This window comes from Gopherus flavomarginatus, chromosome 2, assembly GCF_025201925.1.
Source record: "Gopherus flavomarginatus isolate rGopFla2 chromosome 2, rGopFla2.mat.asm, whole genome shotgun sequence".
NCBI classification, from domain to species: Eukaryota; Metazoa; Chordata; order Testudines; family Testudinidae; genus Gopherus; species Gopherus flavomarginatus.
In genome coordinates, this window is record NC_066618.1 from 58,378,548 (window position 1) to 58,399,899 (window position 21,352).

Genomic DNA, 21,352 nt, shown 5'->3' on the forward strand with positions numbered 1-21,352 from the left:
CGCCTCTTCTCCACCTCCTCCCCTGAGTGTGCTGCATCCCTGCTCCTCCCCATCCCTCCTGGAAAGTCCTAAGGTGCTGTTTGGTGGCGGGAAGCACTGGGAGGTAGGTGGAGGAGCGGGGACATGGCGCACTCCGAGGAGGAGGAGCAGGTGGGCAGGGAAGCTTGGCTGTCATTGGTTGCAGAGCACCCACTAATTTTTCTCCGTAGGTGCTCCAGCCCCAGAGCACCCATGGAGTCGGTGCCTGACTGCCCCCTCCCAGGATCCCACTCCCTGTCCAACACTCCCTGCTCCTTGTCCCCCACTTGGTTATTTTTTGTGCACCTACGCTGCAAGTAGGCACCATCCAACCCATAGAGTAATTCAGTTTAAGGGCCATTGTGGTAGTATTAGGAAGACATGAGAAATGAAGCCTTGATGATACCATGAGAAATGCTTTGTGACTGTCCCAGCAGTGAAGTTGATACTCTGGCAGTTACAACATCCAATTTAGGGTGTTCAGATAGTGCTGGTGGAAAGTTCCACTAAGGTAAGAGATAGTCATGCTGAAAATCAGGGCCAGACCAGCAGTCTCACTTTACTAATCAGGTGGTAGTTGGGAAATTTTTTAATTTATTTTTTTTTAAGGTGAGATTGTCTCAGATGGCAATTTGCACTGTAGTGCTTGCTTTCACTGGGTTATATTTTATTCCTTCCTGTTCATAATTATTACAAAAGATCATTGATACTCCTCTGAACCTTGAGAAGCATCTCCCTTTCATGTCTGCTTTTGGCTTTCAAATCTTATTGTAAAAGAAGTGAGACTTAAATAGGATTTTTTTTATAAGCACTTCCTCCCAGTTGCGTAAGTATGCCAGAGATTTCAGTAGCAATTTCCCTCTGATGAGCAATTTTTAATCTAGATTTATTTCATGCAAGAAATTTCAAGAATTGTTGGAAAGCATGTCCTTGCACAATGACTAAATTTGCTAACTCTCTACTATTAAAATTATCAGTTAAAGTTCATGCCAGTAGTTCACAGATGCTATATGTAAATAGGCAGCATGGTGAATTGTCACAGCCCAAATAAGAGAGACAAGGTGGATGAGGTAATAGCATTTATTGGACCAGCTTCTGTTGGTGAGAGAGACAAGCTCTCGAGCTTCCTCAGAGCTCTTCCCCAGGTCTGGGAAAGGTACTCTGTTCCACCTTGTATTTAGCTGTGACACTCAGATTGTTTAGCATAAATAGTTAACACACATTTCAAAGGACCATTCAAGGTGAGGTGGCCTGTTAACATTCCTCCAGTCATGGAAGGGGGGGGGAGAAGGCAGGGGAGGAAGAGTGGGATTGTTCGTGGGTTACAGATTGTTGTAATAAGCCATAAATCCAGTATCTCTATTCAGTCCATGATTTTTAGAGTCTAGCAAAGTTATGAATTTAAGCTCCCAGAGACGTATTTTGAAAGTGTTGTGCAGGTTTCCTTTTGAGGATGAGGACTGATAGGTCCGCTATAGAATGATTGCTTTGTGAAAAGTGTTCACCCACAGTTTGTGGTGTTTTTTGTCTTTTATCATTTTATTATTATCATAGTTGTTCAGGCATTTAGTGCACTGTATGAGGTACACCACATGTTGTGATAGGCATGTGTAGGACCCATAGATTTTGAAAGGTGTGTTGTGAGAGGTGTTGATCATTGTACTGATGGAGATATGTCTGCAAGTTTTGCATCTGTTGTTCTGGCAGATCTGGCATTGCTTCGAGTTAGTGTGTCCTAGTCTGTGGGGAGCTTGCTTTTGATGAACTTGGAGAGGTGGGGAGTTGTTTGAAGGCCAGAAGAGGGGGTTCAGGAAATATTTCTTTCAGGATGGGGTCCCCATCAAGTATGGGTTGTAGTTGTTTGATGATACCCTGTATGAGTTCCAGTGTGGGATGGTAGATAACTAAGGGTGTGCAGTCAGAGTGGTTTTATTTCTGTACTGAAGTAGGTTTTCTCAGGGTATTTGGATGGCCTATTCCATGATGTGATCTACTTCTCTGGTGGAGTGTCCTTGTTTGGTGAAGGTGGTTCTGAGTGCTTTAAAGTGTATATCCCAGACTTCCTCTTCAGAGTATATTATGTGGTATCTGAGGGCCCGGCTGTAGATAACAGATTTATTTGCGTGTTGGGGTAGTTACTAGATCTATGAAGGTAGGTGTGGTGATCCATGGGTTTCTTGTGTATAGGTGTCTGTAGGATTCCATTATTGAAGCTGATCATGGCATCCAGGAAGTTGATGCTAGTGTGGGAGTGTTCCATAGAGAGTTTAATGGACAGGTGATTGTTGTTGAAGTTGCGATATAAGCCTAAATTTATTTACTACAATTAAGATAATGCCTAGGAATCTGAGGAATCCTAAGAAAGTACTTGGGGCCAAATCCTGCTCACCTTACTCATGTAGGTATTCCTATAGAAATCAGCTGGACAACTCATGTATAAAACAAACAGGATTAGCCCCATATACATGTGCATGCATTAGCCTGACGTTCTTGTGTCTATCAGTAAAACATAATCATATATATATATATATACAGTAGATATAAATGGTTCAGCCTTGCAGCATTCTACTTGCTGGCTATCTTACCTAACTTTTTTCAAGGCTAAGGAACTATATTTTTCTCCATTATAAACATCATTCTAAAGGGTAGATGTGTAGATTTTTGTACCTGCACTGGTAAATGTTAATGAGGCGTACAGGAGTATGTGCAAGTAGTGAGATATGGTACAAGGAACTTTGGTCATTTTTCCTCTTTCCCTAATGAAAGTAATTGCTTGAAACTATGTAGAAGGATACCAGAAAGGTGGCTTGCTGAGAGATCAAATATGGATTAGGCATAAGATGCTGTGCAGAACAGAACTGACACAATCATGGGATATTGTAAGAAGCTCGCTGTGCTTCTCTGTGGATATGTAAAGTGCTTTATTTTGCAGTACTGACAAGTATTTTTAAAACGATTGTGTGAATTTTAAAGTAATAACACACTTTAGGAAGTGAAGTTATTCAGGAATAACTGTACTTTGTAGGTAGATGGAGGCATTTAGTCTTCTCAACCTTTCTGCTTTTCCAGATTACAAGAGAAGTCCATATACCTTTTTGTTTACATAGGATATGTGTGGATAGCTTATACTGCACAGAACTTCACTTTAGGTTTAAAAAAAAACAAAAAAAAATTGAAAATGTCTTGTAACACGGCACAATAGATCCTGGGCCCATTATGCACTTAAAACTCCCACTGAAATAAGTAGGAGTTTTAGATGTGCTACAAATATAGTACTGGAGTCAGTCATACTTCTTATCTTTCATATTGGGAAGGGAACCAATTTGCATTCAGAACCAAATGCAGTAATAGACAAGTGATGCTATCAGTAAGCTATAAACCACTTAAAACCCAATGGGAGGTTCAGAACTATTCTGAAATAACTTGGGCATTTTATGACTCCCCAGCAGAGGTTAGTAACAGTGTTAGTAAAGGAAGAGCTCTTAAAATAATCAGCAATGAAAATCTGTAATAACAGCTTAGATCTTAATATCTTGGTTTTTTAATTGTTCCTAAGTGGGTTAATTAAAGATTTTGAAGTTTTTCCTTAATACTTAATTAAGGCTGCATTTTGCATCTAAATGAGGATTGTATAATAATACCCTGGGACTAAGAAAATAATCCTGTACATAAGCTTCTTAGAGTTATCTTTTTTAAACTTTATTAGTTCAAATATTCTTATAGCATCAACAGTACATTAGGCATTTGCAGGCAGGAAGGCAAGGTTCCTGCCCCAAAGATATTGTATTGAAATGTAATAAACTTAAATAACTTTTTAATTAGAACCTGTCCCAAAAGACCTTTTGTAAGAAGAAATTTTGGTTGGGGGTGGGGTCTGAGAAGAAACAGGAAACACCTTAAACAATATTTGTGACTTCAGATCTTGTAGTAACCTTTAAAGAAATGCTAAAGTTCAATTTGTAGATTTCTGAAATTCAGAAGGATTGATACATGTTAATGTTGTAGGTTTTTAATACTATTATACATGATTTTTTTTCCTATGGAAAGAGATGTAACAAAGTTTTTTTTCCTCTGTGTCATTTTTCATATGTTTGTGAAAAAGTGTTTCTGAATAATACCAATGTGTTCCTATTATTATTAGTGCTTTGGTAGTTAAAGATGTTTCTGCTTCCTTTATAATCTCCCTCTCTATAGGAGTGTAGAACTCTGCTGCCAATAGTAGTGTCTTTAAAAATAGCATCTTTTTGCCCAGAATTCAGACCTGATGTTAATGCGTGCAACTTCACTGAATTTGTCCCAGGGATTTTTGTGGGTCACATACACAGCACATCAAGAATAGGATGGTCAAAAATTAATACTGGTTTGAAGTGCTAAAATAGTGAATGCACTCAATTTGGCCACCATTTGGTGTACATAATCCTTCTTATTTATTTGCCAAAATGGGGACCAAAGAGATGGATGATATAGCAGGAAAAGCAACTCTAGGGAGAAACTAAAGATGCCACCCTCGTACTAACAACTTTGCTGATAGTCTCAAACTGGAAGGTCTGAATTACTTTAGCTGTCTCCAAGTCACGTTTCAGGTAGCACATTTATAGGCTTGGATAAAGAAGATTTAGGTCCCCACGGCCATCAGTCAAATAATTTGTACTAGCATTACATTGGAATATTTTAAAAAGTAGATTTCAGCTTTCACACTAAATGTTCTAGCTCCTGAGAGTTTTGACCCTGGCCATTATAGTCTGAACACTTTGAGCTCTATATAAAGAATATTAACAGGTCTCTTGATGTCAGTGTTCCTGTGGCAATTAATCATAATTCACAGTTACAGTAGATTAAACAAAGGCAATTAAAATGCACATTTTAGATCGGTACTGTAAAATATAAATTCCATTTTTCCCTGACCTGGATCTGTTGGTTTTGATAACGTTCTTTAAGTAACTCTTCCTGCTAACCAGTTAGCTGCCGTGTTAAACTGGGATCAGTCTGCACCTTCTTTGGAAAAAACAGCGTAGCCAAGTATTTTCTCACCCATATATTTATAAATCTTCTAAACGTCTTCATCCCAGGTTTTCTTATGTTTTCTGTTTGAGTCATAATTTTGGCAGAAAGAATAAAATTACACTTGAGATTTTGTTTTCAATTCATATTTTTTTAAGCTAAAATAGCATGGTGCAAGCAGATGCCTGCTAAAATAGTAGATGCCCGCTAAAAAGCCAGATGATGGATTTCCTTTGGTTGAAGCATTTAGGGCCTGTGCAAACTATAATTTAAAGCTATATTACATAATCACTACACTGTGAATGAGGAGAGCTTCATTTTTGAGCTTACAAATACACAACAGAGTTATTTGCAAGACATGATGGCTTTTTTAAAACTGTATTTTACGAATGATCTTGAATTTTAAAATGTCACTATATTCAAACAGCTTATATTTAACAGGAAACTTCTTGGTGAGGGTAACAATTTATTGTCAGCGGGAAGATACAGGAGCACACTTGGTATTCTGTCTTAGTTACACAGATATCAGATACATTAAGAGGTAATTCCCCTGATTTGGAGATAGGATAAGAAAATGTGCATGCTAGCATGGGCTGCTCTCTATCACTCCACAGTCTGCATGCACTGTATAGATGGGGGAGGGAAGAGGGGAAAGGGCCATGACAGCAGTAAGGAGTAGGGTCAAGAGTTGGTAGCTGGAGATGAAGAGGAGTTAGAGAAATGCAAGTATTTTTATAAATCGATAATGATATCTTAAATTCTTGTTGTTTCTCCTGCTGAATGAATTTGCTTCTGATGGAATCTATATTTTGCAGGAAGTGAGTTTTCCATTGGTAGAAACTTGTTTTTAGTCACTCCTTTCCCCCCAGACCATCTGGTTTAACAAAAATGGCATGTTTTGCCCTGGGAAGAAGTTAATTTGCACAGCTTTGTTCTGGTAAGGATGGGAGATGATAAACTGCATAGTAAAATTAAACAAAATGAAAAATATTCATATATAAAATGGGGAGAGATATTAAAGGAAATTAAAAGTAAACGTAGCACCCACATAGGTTTATACAATACTTGGACTCCAGGTCGCGCAAAGGGTTTGTAATTGCATATCTGAAACCAGCTGATAATAAACAGTAATTTTTAGAGACCCAAGAGATGTAGACTTGACTGTATTTTCTCTGAACAGGTCAAATCATCTTTTGCTTAACGCAGCAGGGAAGCTTATATTTTCTTCTCAAACCAATTTGCTGCCTTATTGTAATTAGTACTGGGAATGATGAGGTCTGAGCAGCAGCTTACATTCCTGCATTTCCTTTGTCAGCTTTATCAAGAATATCAGTATTGCTTAAATTAAGAAATTATTTTGAATTTCAGCTAAGAGAGAATCTGTTGTAATTGCATTCCCTACCCCCAGTTCCCATAGGGAAAACTGGAAGCTCTCATATTTCTGTGTTCTCTTAGCATGCTTGATAGCTTTGATAAGTCGGTAAAGCAGTGGTCCCCAACCTTTTCGTCTGGCGGGTGCCAGATGAAGGACCATGGCGGCAGTCGAGCATCCTCCAAAATGCCGCTGAATTTCTGCGGCATTTTGGCAGCGACACCTCTCGATGACGTCACTTGTCAGCGACAAGCAGCGTCATCGAGAGGCATCGCCGCTGAAATGCCGCAGAAATTTGGCGGCATTTTGGTGGATGCTTAACCGCCAGCCAGGATGCAGGCGTATTTAGATGCCGCATTGGGAACCCCTGTGGTAAAGGAACTGCAACTATAGGGCCTGATCCAAATCCCACTGAAGTCATCAGTGGAAAGACTCTGATTAGCCAAATGAAGTCAATAGAAAGACTCCGCTAAAAGCATCCCATTGACTTCAATGGTCTATGGATCAGGCCCTTAATGAGAAACCATCCTTGACTTTAAACAGTGAAGGACAGATCTGTCACTCTTACTCAAGTGATGTAGTGCTTTACCCTGTGAGTGATTTTATATTCTTCAGTGAGATGATTTATGGCAGCATTTCTCAAACTAGGGTCTGCGGACCCCTGGGGGCAGGGGCAATGCAGAGAGACCCCAGGCCACCCCGCCTAGGAGTTGCTGCCAGAGAGATATGCTGGTCACTTTCGGGAGCCACCCAAAGGAAGTGTTGCCCATCTGGAACCCACCCCCTCCTGCACCCCAAGCACTTGCCCCAGCCCAGAGCCTGCACACCACACCCAAACTCCCTCCCAGAGTTTGCACCCCCTCCTGCATCCAAACTCCCTCCCAGAGCCCACACCCCTTTGTCAGCTTTATCAAGAATATCAGTATTGCTTAGGTTAAGAAATTATTTTGAATTTCAGCTCAGAGAGTCTGTCGTAATTGCATTTCCTGTAAGTGTGGCAGTGTCTGGGGCAGAACTCTGTAGGTCAGATTCTGTTATGGTTCTGGTGTGTAGCACTTCACTCCACTAGCATTCCCATTGACTTCAATGGGACTCTTTGAGAATTAAGGGGTTCATAATCTGGCCCTTAATGTTCTTTACAACACGTTGTCATTCTCTGTGGTAACTGTATAATGGCTCAGATATACCTGTTTGTCTGATCTGATCCGCAGCTCCTGTTGTTCCTTAAAGCCTTTGCTGAAACAGAGCAGACAAAGTTGGCAATGCTCACTGGGATCCTGTTAGCCAATGGAACACTTCCTGCGGCCATATTGACAAGCCTTTTCACTGACAATATTGTCAAAGAAGGTAAATTTTTTGTGTGGTGTGCTTTGTATTTTTAATGGTTTTTCTGATTTTAGCTTTAATAGGTTTGGGGAGAAATGTATTTTGTAGCACATACATTAATATTCGAGACAAGGTGGGTGAAGTAATATCTTTTTAATGTGCTAACTTGCTAACTTCTGTTGGTGAAAGAGACAAACTTTTGAACTCCACAGAGCTCTTCTTCAGGTGAACAGTTGGGGTCTCTGATATCCTGGGACCATCACAGAAACAACTACACTGCAAATAACATATATTAATAATGCTTCCCTTCCAAAAAAAATAAATTAGCTAGCCCTGCATGGCAGGGTGAGACTCCTCACACCAACCATCATGGCAGACTCTAAACAAGTGGTTCCCAATCTGTGGGGTGTGCCCCTCTTAAAGAGGAATGGAGGAACATTTGAGGGGGCCCAGTGGGGCCTGGGCCAGTCCTCGGGGTGGGGGTGTGAAGGAGGGAGCACCACCTAACTCTGCTCTGACCTCAGCTCTCCCCTTGCCCCAGCTCCAGCCTCAACCCCTAACCACAATTCCAGACCCAGATGTGGCCCCGACCACAGCCCTAACTCCAACTACAGTTCTGGCTGCAGCTCCACTCCCAGCCCCAGCCCCAGCTTCAGCTCCAACCCTGGCTGTGGCTCTGGTCCCACTCCTGGCCACAGGTCCTGGGGGGATGTGGACAAAGTCCATTATGGATAAGGGTGGGCTCATGACATAAAAAGTTTAGGGACCACTGCTCTAAACCCTCAGGGTTTAAACTCTGCCTGACCTGTGACTGACTCAGCCCCCTGATTGATGAGCGTAACTGTTGCCTGTTCTGTCTGGGGGAGACAGACATCCCTGGTAGATAGGTGCTTGGTATGCAAATCCTTCTCCTCAACGACTCACAAGTCTATGGAGGTGCAACTCACCTGGCAGCCAGTAGACTTCCTGAGCAGGTAACCCATAACCAATCATGATTGGTCCCTGCAGATATTCCATATTTAGGGAACCTCCATAACACTTGTTTGTTACCAGAGACAATGCCAAGTGTGAGAACTTTTTTTCCAGATGGGGTCTAACTGTAGGATTATTGCCAGACGCCTTCCCCCCTGCAGTGTAAGAGAGGCCTGCTCTATGCCTGTCTACTGATTCCTTGATACCCAGAGTCATTTCCAAGATCAAAAGGTCATTCTTTTAGCTTATATTGGCTGAGGCAGTTTTGGCTGATGTACCTATTACAGATGACCATCAGTCCCGGATCCAGCTCTCACACTGTCCAGACCTGATCTCTCAGCCCCATGGCCAGATGCTCCACCCAGACCCATAGTCACCACATTTGGTAGCATGGCTGTTGGCTGGCTGAGTACCATGGACAGGGACTGCTCCCTATAGGTCAAGGAAATCCTGATACAGAGAGGAAAAACAACCACCTGAAAAACTTTTTAAATAGAAAAGGTTCTCAATAAGGGCAGTCCAACACGGTCTGGGCCCTGTCCGGGCCCCAATACCAAGATCCTTGGCTACTTACTGCATTTAAAGCAGGCCAACCTTTTGTTCATCTCTATTAAAGGCACTCTCTGTAACACTATACATCTCGCTGTGTTACCATCTGGCTGCTGTACCTTTACCATAAAACATCAAGGCTGCAACATGGAGCAGCCCACTGACCTTTCACAAATGCTATGCCTTGGACTTAGCTGTAAGGCAAACTTCAGGAGAGCAATACTTCAATCACTGTTAGATACAGCTGAAATTTCTCATTTCCCACCATCCTGAGTGGATCAACACAGACCCATACTTGAAGAAGAAAGAAGAGTTACCCTGTATTAATGGTGTTCTTCAAAGTGGTGTTAGTGTGGATTCCCAGACCTGCCCGCCATCCCCACTTTGATTTCTCAGCAAACAAAGTCTTTGATATATGAAGGAAGGTCATGGGCACTCTGGCCTTTGTCCTTGCATGGGAGCACAAAGAGGCACAGTGCACATATGTGACCCCAGTGGACACTCCTATTTAAAAAAATCTGAACTCATATGCACCTACAATGGGATCCATTGTGTTACATCACCTTGGAGAACCACAGCCAAGGTAGGGTAAGTAACTGTTCTTTCAGTCTTCTGGTGCATTGTGATATTTCTTCTGCTTTGGAGACTTAATATTTTTCCAGATGCTTTTTTTTTCACATTTGTTTCTCTGTGAATGGGGGTTTCCCATCATAACTCATACACGTATTGACAATGTTGTACTTTTTTTTACAAAAGTATTTTTTAAATGAATCAGTGTTCACTGCAACTGTTCAAAGCAGCTGTGAATGGAACATGTTCTCCTTTACAGCATGCTAACCCTCATCACATTTGTTTTCTAAATGCCACAGAAAGAAAGGACACAGCTGCAGCCCTGCTCTGCCATCACCCACAGCTTTCACAATGGGAATAAATCTAGGAGAAAATCCAACCAAAAGCACTAATCTATGTTTAGTGTAATGGCCTGTAGTGCTTTTAAATGACAGCCTGTGTTAGTTACAGGAACAAGAGGCATCTGGAAACACAAAAGCTTAGGATTTATTTTTACCTTAAACTACTATAAATCCAGAGCAAAAAACCTTACATTATGAACCCATATTCTTAGGCGTTTTAAACTTTTGACAGCTCCTTTTTATTCCTAGTGCTTTTGGTTCTTGGCATATATTTGCCCAAAAATGTCCATGTTTTTTCTGTTGCTTTTTGCAGCCAGTCAGCCTTTTGCTGTTGCACACAATAATAAAGTATCATGTGGCCCAAGTTGCTGCTGTGAGGTATCAGACTTTCAGTTGAAAAGTTGTGTTTAAAGCAAAATCTTGGTAACAGCTATGCCAAAAGGCATTGCTGTATGAAAAGTCCTTATGGTAACAAAGTGGATGGTTTCCCTCACCTGAGTTTACTAGAATGTTGTATTGTATAGTGAGTGGTATGTATATAGACCAGAGGTGGGCAAACTTTTTGGCCTGAAGGCCGCATCAGGTTTTGTAAATTGTATAGAGGGCTGGTTGGGGAGGGGGTCGTGGCCCAGCTCCCACTTCCTATCTGCCGCCGCCCCCCTGTCATTGAAAATCGTGCATGTTATTTCTTTCTCTTTGGGGATGCTCAGAGAATAATCTTTTCAGAAGATAAGTTTGATTTGCTACAAATGAAAAGAGAGAAAATGAGCATCTGTAAATTGGCAAAGAACAACTAAGTCATGCTCGCTTCCTACCTAGCTATGTCCTATTTTCATTTTAAAACCAGATATTTTGAGGTGAGGGAGAAGATGATGAATACTTGGGAACAGGGTGGGGCAGCTGTTGTTTATTTGTATGATGTTAGCACCCAGGAGCTGTAGTCATGGACCAGAATCCCATTGTGCTAGGCATTGTGCAAACACAGAACAAAAAAAGGTCATTAAAGTTACCTGTAAAAACCCTATGCAATTTCAAAGAGAATGCACTCCTACTTTAAGATATTACATAAATGTTTTGGATAGCTACAATTCCATGGTGATTCTAGATACAGGAACACAGATGAAAATATAATACATACTATATATTTTTTCCTTACCCTAAGCTGAACCATGTACAAAGGAAGTAGTGTTGTTTGGTTTATGATAATAAAGCACTACTGTATAACTCTGGAGAGTTTTCAAGTTTCCTCCAGTGCGTACTTTAAGTTCTTTCAAATTATTTAGACAGTCAATTATCCTTCTATTTAAACTGATTCCCTATCTAAATCTGTCAAAATTAACTTGTTTTTTTAAGTCATTGACATATTCTATAAATGAAAACAAGACCAATTCCAAGAAAAACAATGGGAGAAATCTGAATGGTCCAATGCAGATAGAAAAACAGCATGTTTGAAAGTACTTGTGAACTTTGCAGAGTAATTCAGAAAAATAAGATTGCATTTAAAGTAAAAATAATCTAAACACAAACTGTAAATGCTTGTTATCTTTGACAAAGAATCCACAGAACGCATAATCTTGCTTTCTAACTAGTTTGTTAACCCTCTTTAAGCGTTGCTAATTCAGAAAATTGCTGAAGTGTGTGTTCTTGTTTATTTTATTTTCTTAAATAGGAATTGCAGCATCTTTTGCTGTAAAGCTTTTCAAATCATGGATGGCAGAAAAAGATGCCAACTCCGTTACCTCCTCTTTAAGAAAAGCCAGTTTAGACAAGCGATTGCTAGTAAGTACCATGTATTTTCTGGGATTTTTTGTTGTTTTAGGAAGAGGAGGATTTGTAAGACAGATGCTACGTTGTCATAAATGTTAATTCCCACTAATGCTCCCCCCCCAAAATTGACATATTTTGAATCACATCAGTAATGTTAGAGCTACTGTCCCTGCATCACTGTTAAAGCATCAGGTCCTGTAATTTTTTTTCCAATCCACTTTTGTTTTTCCATAGCAGAAAGCCTTCTGGAAGACTGAAGAATATAGTTTAAGAAGCCAGAGAATTAACTAACTTTTATTTGTCACTGTCCACTGAAACTCTGGTAACAGAGTATAAATAACAAGTATGTGTGTATTTGGGGCTTTTATTTTATTGACATAGTTTGGTAGTTGCACTGTGAGTGAATGAGTGAAGCAACAGTGGTTTATGAAATTATTATACTCTTGAAAATGAATTATAACTCTATAATTTAAAATAAAATTTGTGAAATAGTGTTGGGATATCATCATAAAGTGAATACAAGACTAAGCATTTTTGTAGAGTCAGTGGTTCTAAAATGATAGTTGCAGAACCACTAGGAGCAGCATGTGGTCAGGCCAATGGCCTTGCGGTTCATGCATATAATTCTTGGACCATAGCAACAGCCTGAAGTGTTGAGAATTGTGGGTTCCTGGGAAGAAATAGTAGATTCTTGCTTCTAATGTGCAGGTCTCTTCTTGCATTTGACTGAAGACTCTTAGATTCATAGATTATAAAACTGGATTATAAATCTGACCTTCTTCATAACACAGACCAGAGAGTTTCACCCGGTAATCCCTGTTTCTAGCCTAATGTGCAACGAAACTAGAGCATATCTTTCTGTAAAGACATCAAATCTTGATTTTAAAAAATCCAAGTGACTGAAAAAATTTACCATATATCTTGGAAATCTGTTCCAATAAATAATTACCCACATAGTTAAAAAATAAAATAAATGTTTTCCATATTATTTCCAGTTTGAACATTGCTGTCTTCAGTTTTTAGCCACTGGAATGTATAATGATACTGTCTGCTAGATTAAAAGGCTTCAGTATCAAATGATATCTCCTGTGTAGGTACTTGTAGACCAAGATAGGTAAGTAAATAGAGTGTGCTCCTTTAGTGTCTATTGTAAGGCCTGTTATCCAGATCATGAATCATTCTTTCAGACACTGGGAACTGGTGTGCAAATAATTGCCATCGTCTCCTGACAAGATGAGGTGCTAGTTGTAGTAGCAGACTTGGGAGTTGCCATCTGTTTTCTTTCATAGTTCAAGTCTCATAATTCACAGGTCTGCTATTGCTGTGAATTATGTGGGCAGAATGATGCCACCCTTGTGAATGAGTTATTTTAATGGTGTGCTGTCTATTAAATGCAGTAATTTCCCATATTTGTTGGATGGCGCTCAGAAATATTTCTATTTGCCTTTGTGCAATATATGGTAAATAACACACTGATATATTCTCTCAAAATGTAAATATGTAGAAATGCTTTGTGGTCATGGTCACTGATCATAGCATGATGGCTTTATGGTCTACATTTGTGCTCACTAGTACACAAGGCTTCTGGAACTAGGTGGGGTGGGGGAGGAAGAGAGCTTCTTTCTCATTCTGTATAATGTCTCTGATAATTTTGTTTTGAAATGTTATCTTAAACTCAAGGTTTTTTCATGAATATGCAGACTTAATATTAATTCGTAAATTACTTGTCTTTTCTTTGTATATAACCTTAAGAGTTGTCATTTTCTCTTTCTAACCATCTTTAAAATAAGCCAATATAAAAATTAATGTGGTTTCTCCACTGAAAATGCAAACATTAATTTTCTCTTAAGCCCACTGACAGTTACATTTTTTCATTTAAATGTGAGGTTCCTATGTTAATTTTTAACCAGCTTTCTTTCCTCACCATAAGCATTCTTGGTAGTTTATTTAACAGAGAAGCATTCTCTGCCTTCTAGGAACTATTTCCAGCCAATCGGCAGAACGTGGAGCATTTTGCTAAGTACTTCACGGATGCAGGGCTAAAAGAGCTCTCAGATTTCCTCCGAGTCCAGCAGTCACTGGGGACTCGTAAAGAACTTCAAAAAGAACTACAGGAACGTCTTTCTCAGGAATGCCCAATTAAAGAGGTGGGGAGAGGTTTTTTTATTTTTTATATTCATACTGTTACCCAATTAGGCAAAGACTTAAACGAACAGTGACTATAAGAAAATATGTGTATACTCCACAGGCTTCCTCTAGCCATCTTAGAATTATTTAATTTACTCCTTACTTAATTCTGCACAAAAACATAATCACAGGGCTTCTGTGTTGTCAAGAATGGTGCTAGAATTATTTTAGTTTTACATTGTAAATAAAGACTTGAAAAATGAACAAGTTTTACTCTGTAGGACATTTTAAGGAAAAACCATTCCATACATGATTCCACTTTTGTTGTCTGTTATAATCCATACCTTAGATAAAAATCGGAACTATAAATACACTAACTGTACAAACTATTGTGGGAAGTTTCTTTCTACCACCAGGTAGTGCTTTATGTAAAAGAGGAAATGAAGAGAAATGATCTGCCAGAGCCTGCAGTGATTGGACTCCTGTGGACCTGTATAATGAATGCCATTGAATGGAACAAGAAGGAAGAGCTGGTTGCAGAACAAGCACTTAAACATCTAAAGGTGTGTATGTGTGTGCATGTGCCAGGGTTATAAACAACAAGAAAATACTCCACAGGTGTCAGTAAACTTCTTTTGACATTTAAATCTGGAAGGCATAGAACCTGGTGTGACATTGATATTAAGTATTAGAACAACCTCTTGAATATATGGGGAATAATGCCCTGTGCCTGCTGTATGGTGACAGTCAGCGCCTTTGGCCAAAGTACTGAGGAAGAGAAGGTGACCTCAGAAGGATACAAACACTTTACAATGTGGCTGAAAAGTATTCAGAGGCATTTAAAAAAAAAAAAACAACCAACAATATTATGGCTAGTACTCCCCAACTGAATTGGGAAGAACTGTAAAATAAATATCAGGCACTTGAATTGGGGAGGAGAGCATAATTCCACTGAAGAGTTCTGGTGAACTTGTAAACTCTGAATGTAAGGCTCTTATGCTCACCAGTCTTTTAAGGCCAGCATATTTTGAGTGTTGGCTGGGAAATTGCTGAACTTCCAGTTTTATGTATGATGACATGGATCTGTGTTTTGCACACAATGCCTCTTACTTTTCCAAATTTCTAATGTTGGTTGCCCACTACTGCTGTCCCTTTTTCCTCAGTTCCTTCTCCTTAGGTTTGTATTCAGCATACACAAAGCACATGGCTGCTTGGGGTCCTGCATCCCACATAGGTTCTGCACTTTGCATGCCGGTCATGGAGCCTGTCATAAACAGATAAGTAAGAGTTAATGGAACAAAAGTGCTTCATATCTCTTTGCCTGGAAAGGGTTAACAAGAACAGTGAGCCTGGCTGTCACCTGACCAGAGGACCAATCAGAGGACAGGATACTTTCAAATCTTGAGGGAGGGAAGTTTTGTGTGTGCTATTAGTTTTTGGTTGTTGTTCACTCTGGGGGCTCAGAGGGACCAGATGTGCAACCAGGTTTCTCTCCAATCTCCCTGATACAGGTTCTCATAGATTCAAAATAGTGAGTACTAAATAGATAAAGCGAGTTAGGCTTATGCTTGTTTTCTTTATTTGCAAATGTGTATTTGGCTGGAAGGAGTTCAAATGTGTATTTGGCTGGAAGGAGTTCAAATGTGTATTTGGCTGGAAGGAGTTCAAATTGGTATTTTGCTGAAAAGTTTTTAATTTGTACTTGTATACTTAAGCTGGGAGGGTATTCCCAGTGTCTATAGCTGAAAGACCCTGTACCTATTCCATTTTTTTAAATTTACAAAGATAATTTTCACTGTTTTTTCTCTCTTTAATTAAAAGCTTTTCTTGTTTAAGAACCTGATTGTTTTTTTTATTCTGGTGAGACCCAGGGGACTGGGTCTGGATTCAGTGGGAGAAAGGAGGGAAGGGGGACAGAGAGGCTAATTTCTCTCTGTGTTAGGATTACTGTCTCTCTCAAGGAGAATCTGGGAGGGGAAGAGAGAAGGAGGGGGGAAGGTGCATTTTCCTCTCTGTTTAAAGATTCAAGGAGTTTGAATCACAGTGATCTTCCAGGGTAACCCAGGGAGGGGAAGTCTGGGAGGGGCAACGGTAAGGGAAAGGGTTTACTTTCCTTGTGTTAAGATCCAGAGGGACTGGGTCTTGGGGGTCCCCGGGCAAGGTTTTTGGGGGACCAGAGTGTACCAGGCACTGGAATTCCTGGGTGGTGGCAGCGCTAGAGGTTCTAAGCTGGTAATTGATCTTAGAGGAATTCATGCTGGTACCCCATCTTTTGGATGCTAAGGTTCAGAGTGGGAAATTATACCATGACAGAGCCTCTTCCAGCTGTGGGACCAGATGGGAAGAAAAACTCAACACAATTCTCTTCCAGCAGGAAGATGCGTTTTGGAGTTCCAGCAGTGACTTTATTTACCACTTTGTGGTGGTGATTGGTTTAATCACCTAGTTCATAGTTTGTAGCATTGCATCTATGAGGTCAGGTTTTTTCTCTTTTTTTTTAACATGAGGTGTAGTATTAATAATACAGCTCGTGTGTTAAAGTACAACTTTCAGAATATTAACATTGGAAATAAATAAATAGATACGTTTTTCAGTACATTGTGATGTACAAATATTGTCATCTTTAATCCAGTCCTGCAAAATTTACTCTCAGAAGAAGTCCTTACTTATGGGAGTAGTTACATTGAGACTAGTGGGATTCAATGCCTGTGTAAAGGTTGCAGGCTTGGCCTGTTGATATGTACATTAACCTAAACCCACTGTCTCAACCCAGAACAGTACATTGTCTGTCCATGCTGGAAGGAGGACCAGGAGGCCATGGCTGTGGTTTAATTAGGATACAGCTTTATTCACTTTAAAATATCTGGGAGTACCTGGCAACAAATAGTACAGTACAGGAAAGAGAGGTTCGGCTTCCTGCTGATCCAGACATGCTTGGCTGCCTTCTTACCTCCCTCTCTAGGCTTCCAGAATGTCAGATTCTTTCCTTCCTTTTTTTCTTTTTTTTTTTAACTGAAGTGAACAATAGTTGCACTCAGTGTCCACTCCCAGACTGCCTAAGAGTGTACAAGGAGTGTCAGCCAGTCCCATAGTCTGCCTCTCTTTCCATGCCAGCTCAGGACTGCCTCACTCCATAGGCCCAGCTGTGAACTGCCCAATACCGTGGAGGCTCCACCTGTGTGCCCAGTATACAAGGCCCACCCCACCACGCAGTTGGCCAGTCTGCATGATTCTGAAAGTGGATGTCATAAACAGATAAGTAAGAGTTAATAGAACAGAAGTGCTTCATATCTCTTTGCCTGGAAAGGGTTAACAAGAACAGTGAGCCTGGCTGTCACCTGACCAGAGGACCAATCAGAGGACAGGATACTTTCAAATCTTGAGGGAGGGAAGTTTTTGTGTGTGCTGTTAGATTTGGTTGTTGTTCACTCTGGGGCTCAGAGGGACCAGATGTGCAACCAGGTTTCTCTCCAATCTCTCCGATACAGGCTCTTATAAGTTCAGAATAGTGAGTACTAGGTAGATAAAGCGAGTTAGGCTTATGCTTGTTTTCTTTATTTGCAAATGTGTATTTGGTTGGAAGGAGTTCAAATGTGTATTTGGCTGAAAGGAATTCAAATTGGTATTTTGCTGAAAAGATTTTAATTTGTACTTGTATACTTAGGCTGGGAGAGTATTCCCAGTGTCTATAGCTGAAAGACTTTGTACCTATTACATTTTAAATTTACAAAGATATCTTTTACTGTTTTTTCTTTCTTTAATTAAAAACTTTTCTTGTTTAAGAACCTGATTGTTTTTTTATTCTGGTGAGACCCCAGGGGACGGGGTCTGGATTCACCAGGGAATTGGTGGGGAGAAAGGAGGGAAGGGGGAGAGAGAGGCTAATTTCTCTCTGTGTCAGGATTACTGTCTCTCTCAGGAAGAGTCTGGGAGGGGGAAAGAGAAGGAGGGGGGAAGGTGGATTTTCCTCTCTGTTTAAAGATTCAAGGAGTTTGAATCACACAGTGATCTTCCAGGGTAACCCAGGGAGGGGAAGCCTGGGAGAAGCAACAGTGAGAGAAAGGGTTTACTTTCCTTGTGTTAAGATCCAGAGGGACTGGGTCTTGGGGGTCCCCGGGCCAGCTTTTGGGGGGGACCAGAGTGTACTAGGCACTGGAATTCCTGGTTGGTGGCAGCGCTACAGGTTCTAAGCTGGTAGTTAAGCTTAGAGGAATTCATGCTGGTCCCCCATCTTTTGGACGCTAAGGTTCAGAGTGGGGGGTTTATACCATGACAGTGGAAATATAAGAAAATTAGCCCTGATTCTCTACCTGAGGTCACTCATGCATCCTGTATGCATTTGAATGCTATCGGCCAATTGCCTGAATCACTTTGGCCCCTGACCTTAGCAGGGCTGTAGCTGTTGCAGCTCCTATCCGGAAAAAGTGGGAACCAAATTCTTGCACTGGTAGCCCAAGGTTTGTAAGCCTCTCTTTGAAAACTGTAACCAATTGATATGTTGTGAGGAGGGGGCCTTCCATCATCATGAATAAAGAGGGGCCACTCTTCAATGGGTCTCTGTGCTGTATAAGTCCTTCAAGCTGTCACTGGGCAAATCCTTGCCTTGGCCCGCTCCTATAGCATTAGGGACTCATTACCACCTCTCTACACCCCCACAGATCGGTTTTTGAGAACTGCAGAGTTAAGAAGACTGATTGCTCTTCCCACTGTAAATCCCTCCACTCTAAAGCTCTTCCTGAAGTATCTCTCGCTGACCCAGGCACTAGTTCACTGACTTTAAAAGCTGCAGAAAAAACACTATCAGGAATTCAGCCTTGAACAAGGCTGCCTTCTGTCTCCATCTGTTTATTTGACAGAAAACTTGCACCAAATTTTTAAGTTTTTGAAGTGGGATGGGATGACATTGATCCTCTATAGGGCACGTGTCCTGAGTCCAGTCTACTAAAAACCTCAGGACTAAGAACCTTCGACAAGGATCTGGATAACCATTCATACTACTGGCAAACCTAAGGCCTAATGGATGCAGCCAGCCTTCAGGGTGCCAGAGACCCCATGTATTGAAATATCTGGTCTTCTGGAATAAGCAGTATCATTGCAGATCCTCCCTTCTCTAGAATTACACAAAATCATTAAAACTTCTGTCATAGGCCCAGGCTCGTATTACAGACTGTATAACTTGTGTCTCTGCCTAGGAGAATAGCTGATGAATCAATTTTCAAAAGAAACACTGAATACAGTAACTCTTCGCTTACTGCTGTAGTTATGTTCCTGAAAAATGCAACTTTAAGCGAAACAATTTTAAGTGAATCCAATTTCCCCATAAGAATTAATGTAAATGGGGGCGGGGGAAGAGTAGGTTCCAGGGAAATTTTTTTCACCAGACAAAAAACTATATATTATATAGATATACACATAGTATACTTTTTAAACAAACAATTTAATACTGTTCACAGCTATGATGATTGTGAAGCTTGGTTGAGGTGGTGAGTTAGAGGGTGGAAGAGGGAGGGATATTTCCCAGGGAATGCCTTACTGCTAAATGATGAACTAGCACTCAACTGAACCCTCAAGGGTTAACACGTTGTTAATGTAGCCTCTCACACAAGGCAGCATGAACACGAAGGAAAGGAGACAGCATAGCAGACAGACAGACACACATGTTGTGTGTGGGAGAGCGAGAGATGCACACTGCACCTTTAAATATGCTGACTCACTCTTAAGTGCATTGTCGTTTTAAGTGGATCAGGAAGTTGAGACAGCAGCTGCTGCCGCAAGCTCTCTCTGTCTCTCTCCGTCTGTGTCCCCTCCCCACTTACCCCTGTGGAGAAGGGGTACGTGGGGTGCAGCAGCAGGGGGGAAGGGGACACCCTGACATTATTCCCCTCTCCCACCGCCCCCGCACAGCAAGCAGGAGTCTCTGGGATCAGCTCCAAAGCAGAGGGCAGGAGCAGCACATGGTAGTGAGGGGAGGGACAGCTGAACTGCTGATTGATAGCCTGCTGGGCGGCTGCAGCACAGGGAACTTAGGGAAGCAGGGAGCTGATAAGGGGGCTGCCGGTCCATCCTGGTTAGAAGCCCCCACCTGCTAGCTGCAACAGGCTGCTCTTCCTGCAAGCAGTGGACAAAGCAGGCGGCTGCCAAATGACATTTGAAAGGAGCATTGCACAACTTTAAACAAGCATGTTCCCTAACTGATCAGCAGCGTAACAACGAAACAACATTAACCGGGACGACTTTAAGTGAGGAGTTACTGTACTTGGCCTAAGTCCTTATGCAATTTTTACTCAGTCCTATTCCCATTGACCTTATTACGTAAGAACTTCAGGATCTGACCCACTGTGAAGCTATTTAATTCAGTATATGAACATATTTATATTGAAGGTGACACCTTCGGTGTGAAAAGGACATGTTGAGGAATGAAATTTGTACCAATTTAGGCAACGATGTAGGCAGTAGCTTTTAAAACGTACATTTGGGCAATGGGGAAGACCAGAGGAAGTTTGTCTCTCCTCGGACTCAAAACTGTAAGGTGCTGAGTACCCTGCCCCCAGTACTGAAGAATAACCACTTAACCGTGTGCTTCAGTTTAAGTTTGCAAGTAGTCCCACTGATTTCAACCTCCTAATGAGAGGAAAACAAATGAGAAAGCAAGAAGGGTAAATTATGACTACTTAAAAGGAAAGATCAGATGAAAATAAGGCCATAACTGGCATAACTTCCTTCTTCAAAGGGAAGAGAAGTATTTCCATAACAAAATGGAGTTCTGACTTTTTATGAGCAGTTACCTTTTTTCTTTGGCTTTTTTAATTGTTATGTTAAAGGTGCTAAAAAGGACCATTACTACCTTGTCAGTGTACTATATTAAATAGTTTAATTTTGTGTACTGGAAAAGCTATTGTGTTCTTTGCATAAGGAAAGGTCACTTCTAATTCATGCCCCAGCATGGTGAGTCACATGCTACTAATTTGTTCAAGTTTAATGGTTTTCATATACTGGATTTTACTATGATCTCTGAAGCCTCCGTGAAACTGGGGATTTCAGATTATCAGGAGCATCAGCTCTGGGTTTGTGAAATTGTTGGTGCTCTCTTTGCAACATGTAGCATCCAGAATATTGTTGAAATATCATACATCATAGTTGCTTCTCTTTAGCTGTACCAAACAGCGTACAAATGACTGTACTCCGACATAATGGGTCTTATAACTTCACTTTACACAATTCAATAGCAAAGTGAAACATTAAAATAATCCATAGCAAGTGCGCCAACAGTTTTACAAAAGCTTGTGTATATTTGTGTAAATGGCACTAG

General features: G+C 40.8%; 1 protein-coding gene across 1 annotated transcript in view; it reads left to right on the forward strand.

Annotated features, from left to right (window-relative positions):
* Positions 1-21,352, forward strand: part of BZW2 (basic leucine zipper and W2 domains 2) — an 89,697-nt gene that overhangs the window by 59,073 nt on the left and 9,272 nt on the right. Inside the window, exons 6-9 of the mRNA XM_050938791.1 lie at positions 7,603-7,738; positions 11,819-11,928; positions 13,893-14,063; positions 14,460-14,606. Of these exons, the coding sequence (XP_050794748.1) occupies positions 7,603-7,738; positions 11,819-11,928; positions 13,893-14,063; positions 14,460-14,606 (564 nt within the window). The remainder of the gene's footprint in view (positions 1-7,602; positions 7,739-11,818; positions 11,929-13,892; positions 14,064-14,459; positions 14,607-21,352) is intronic.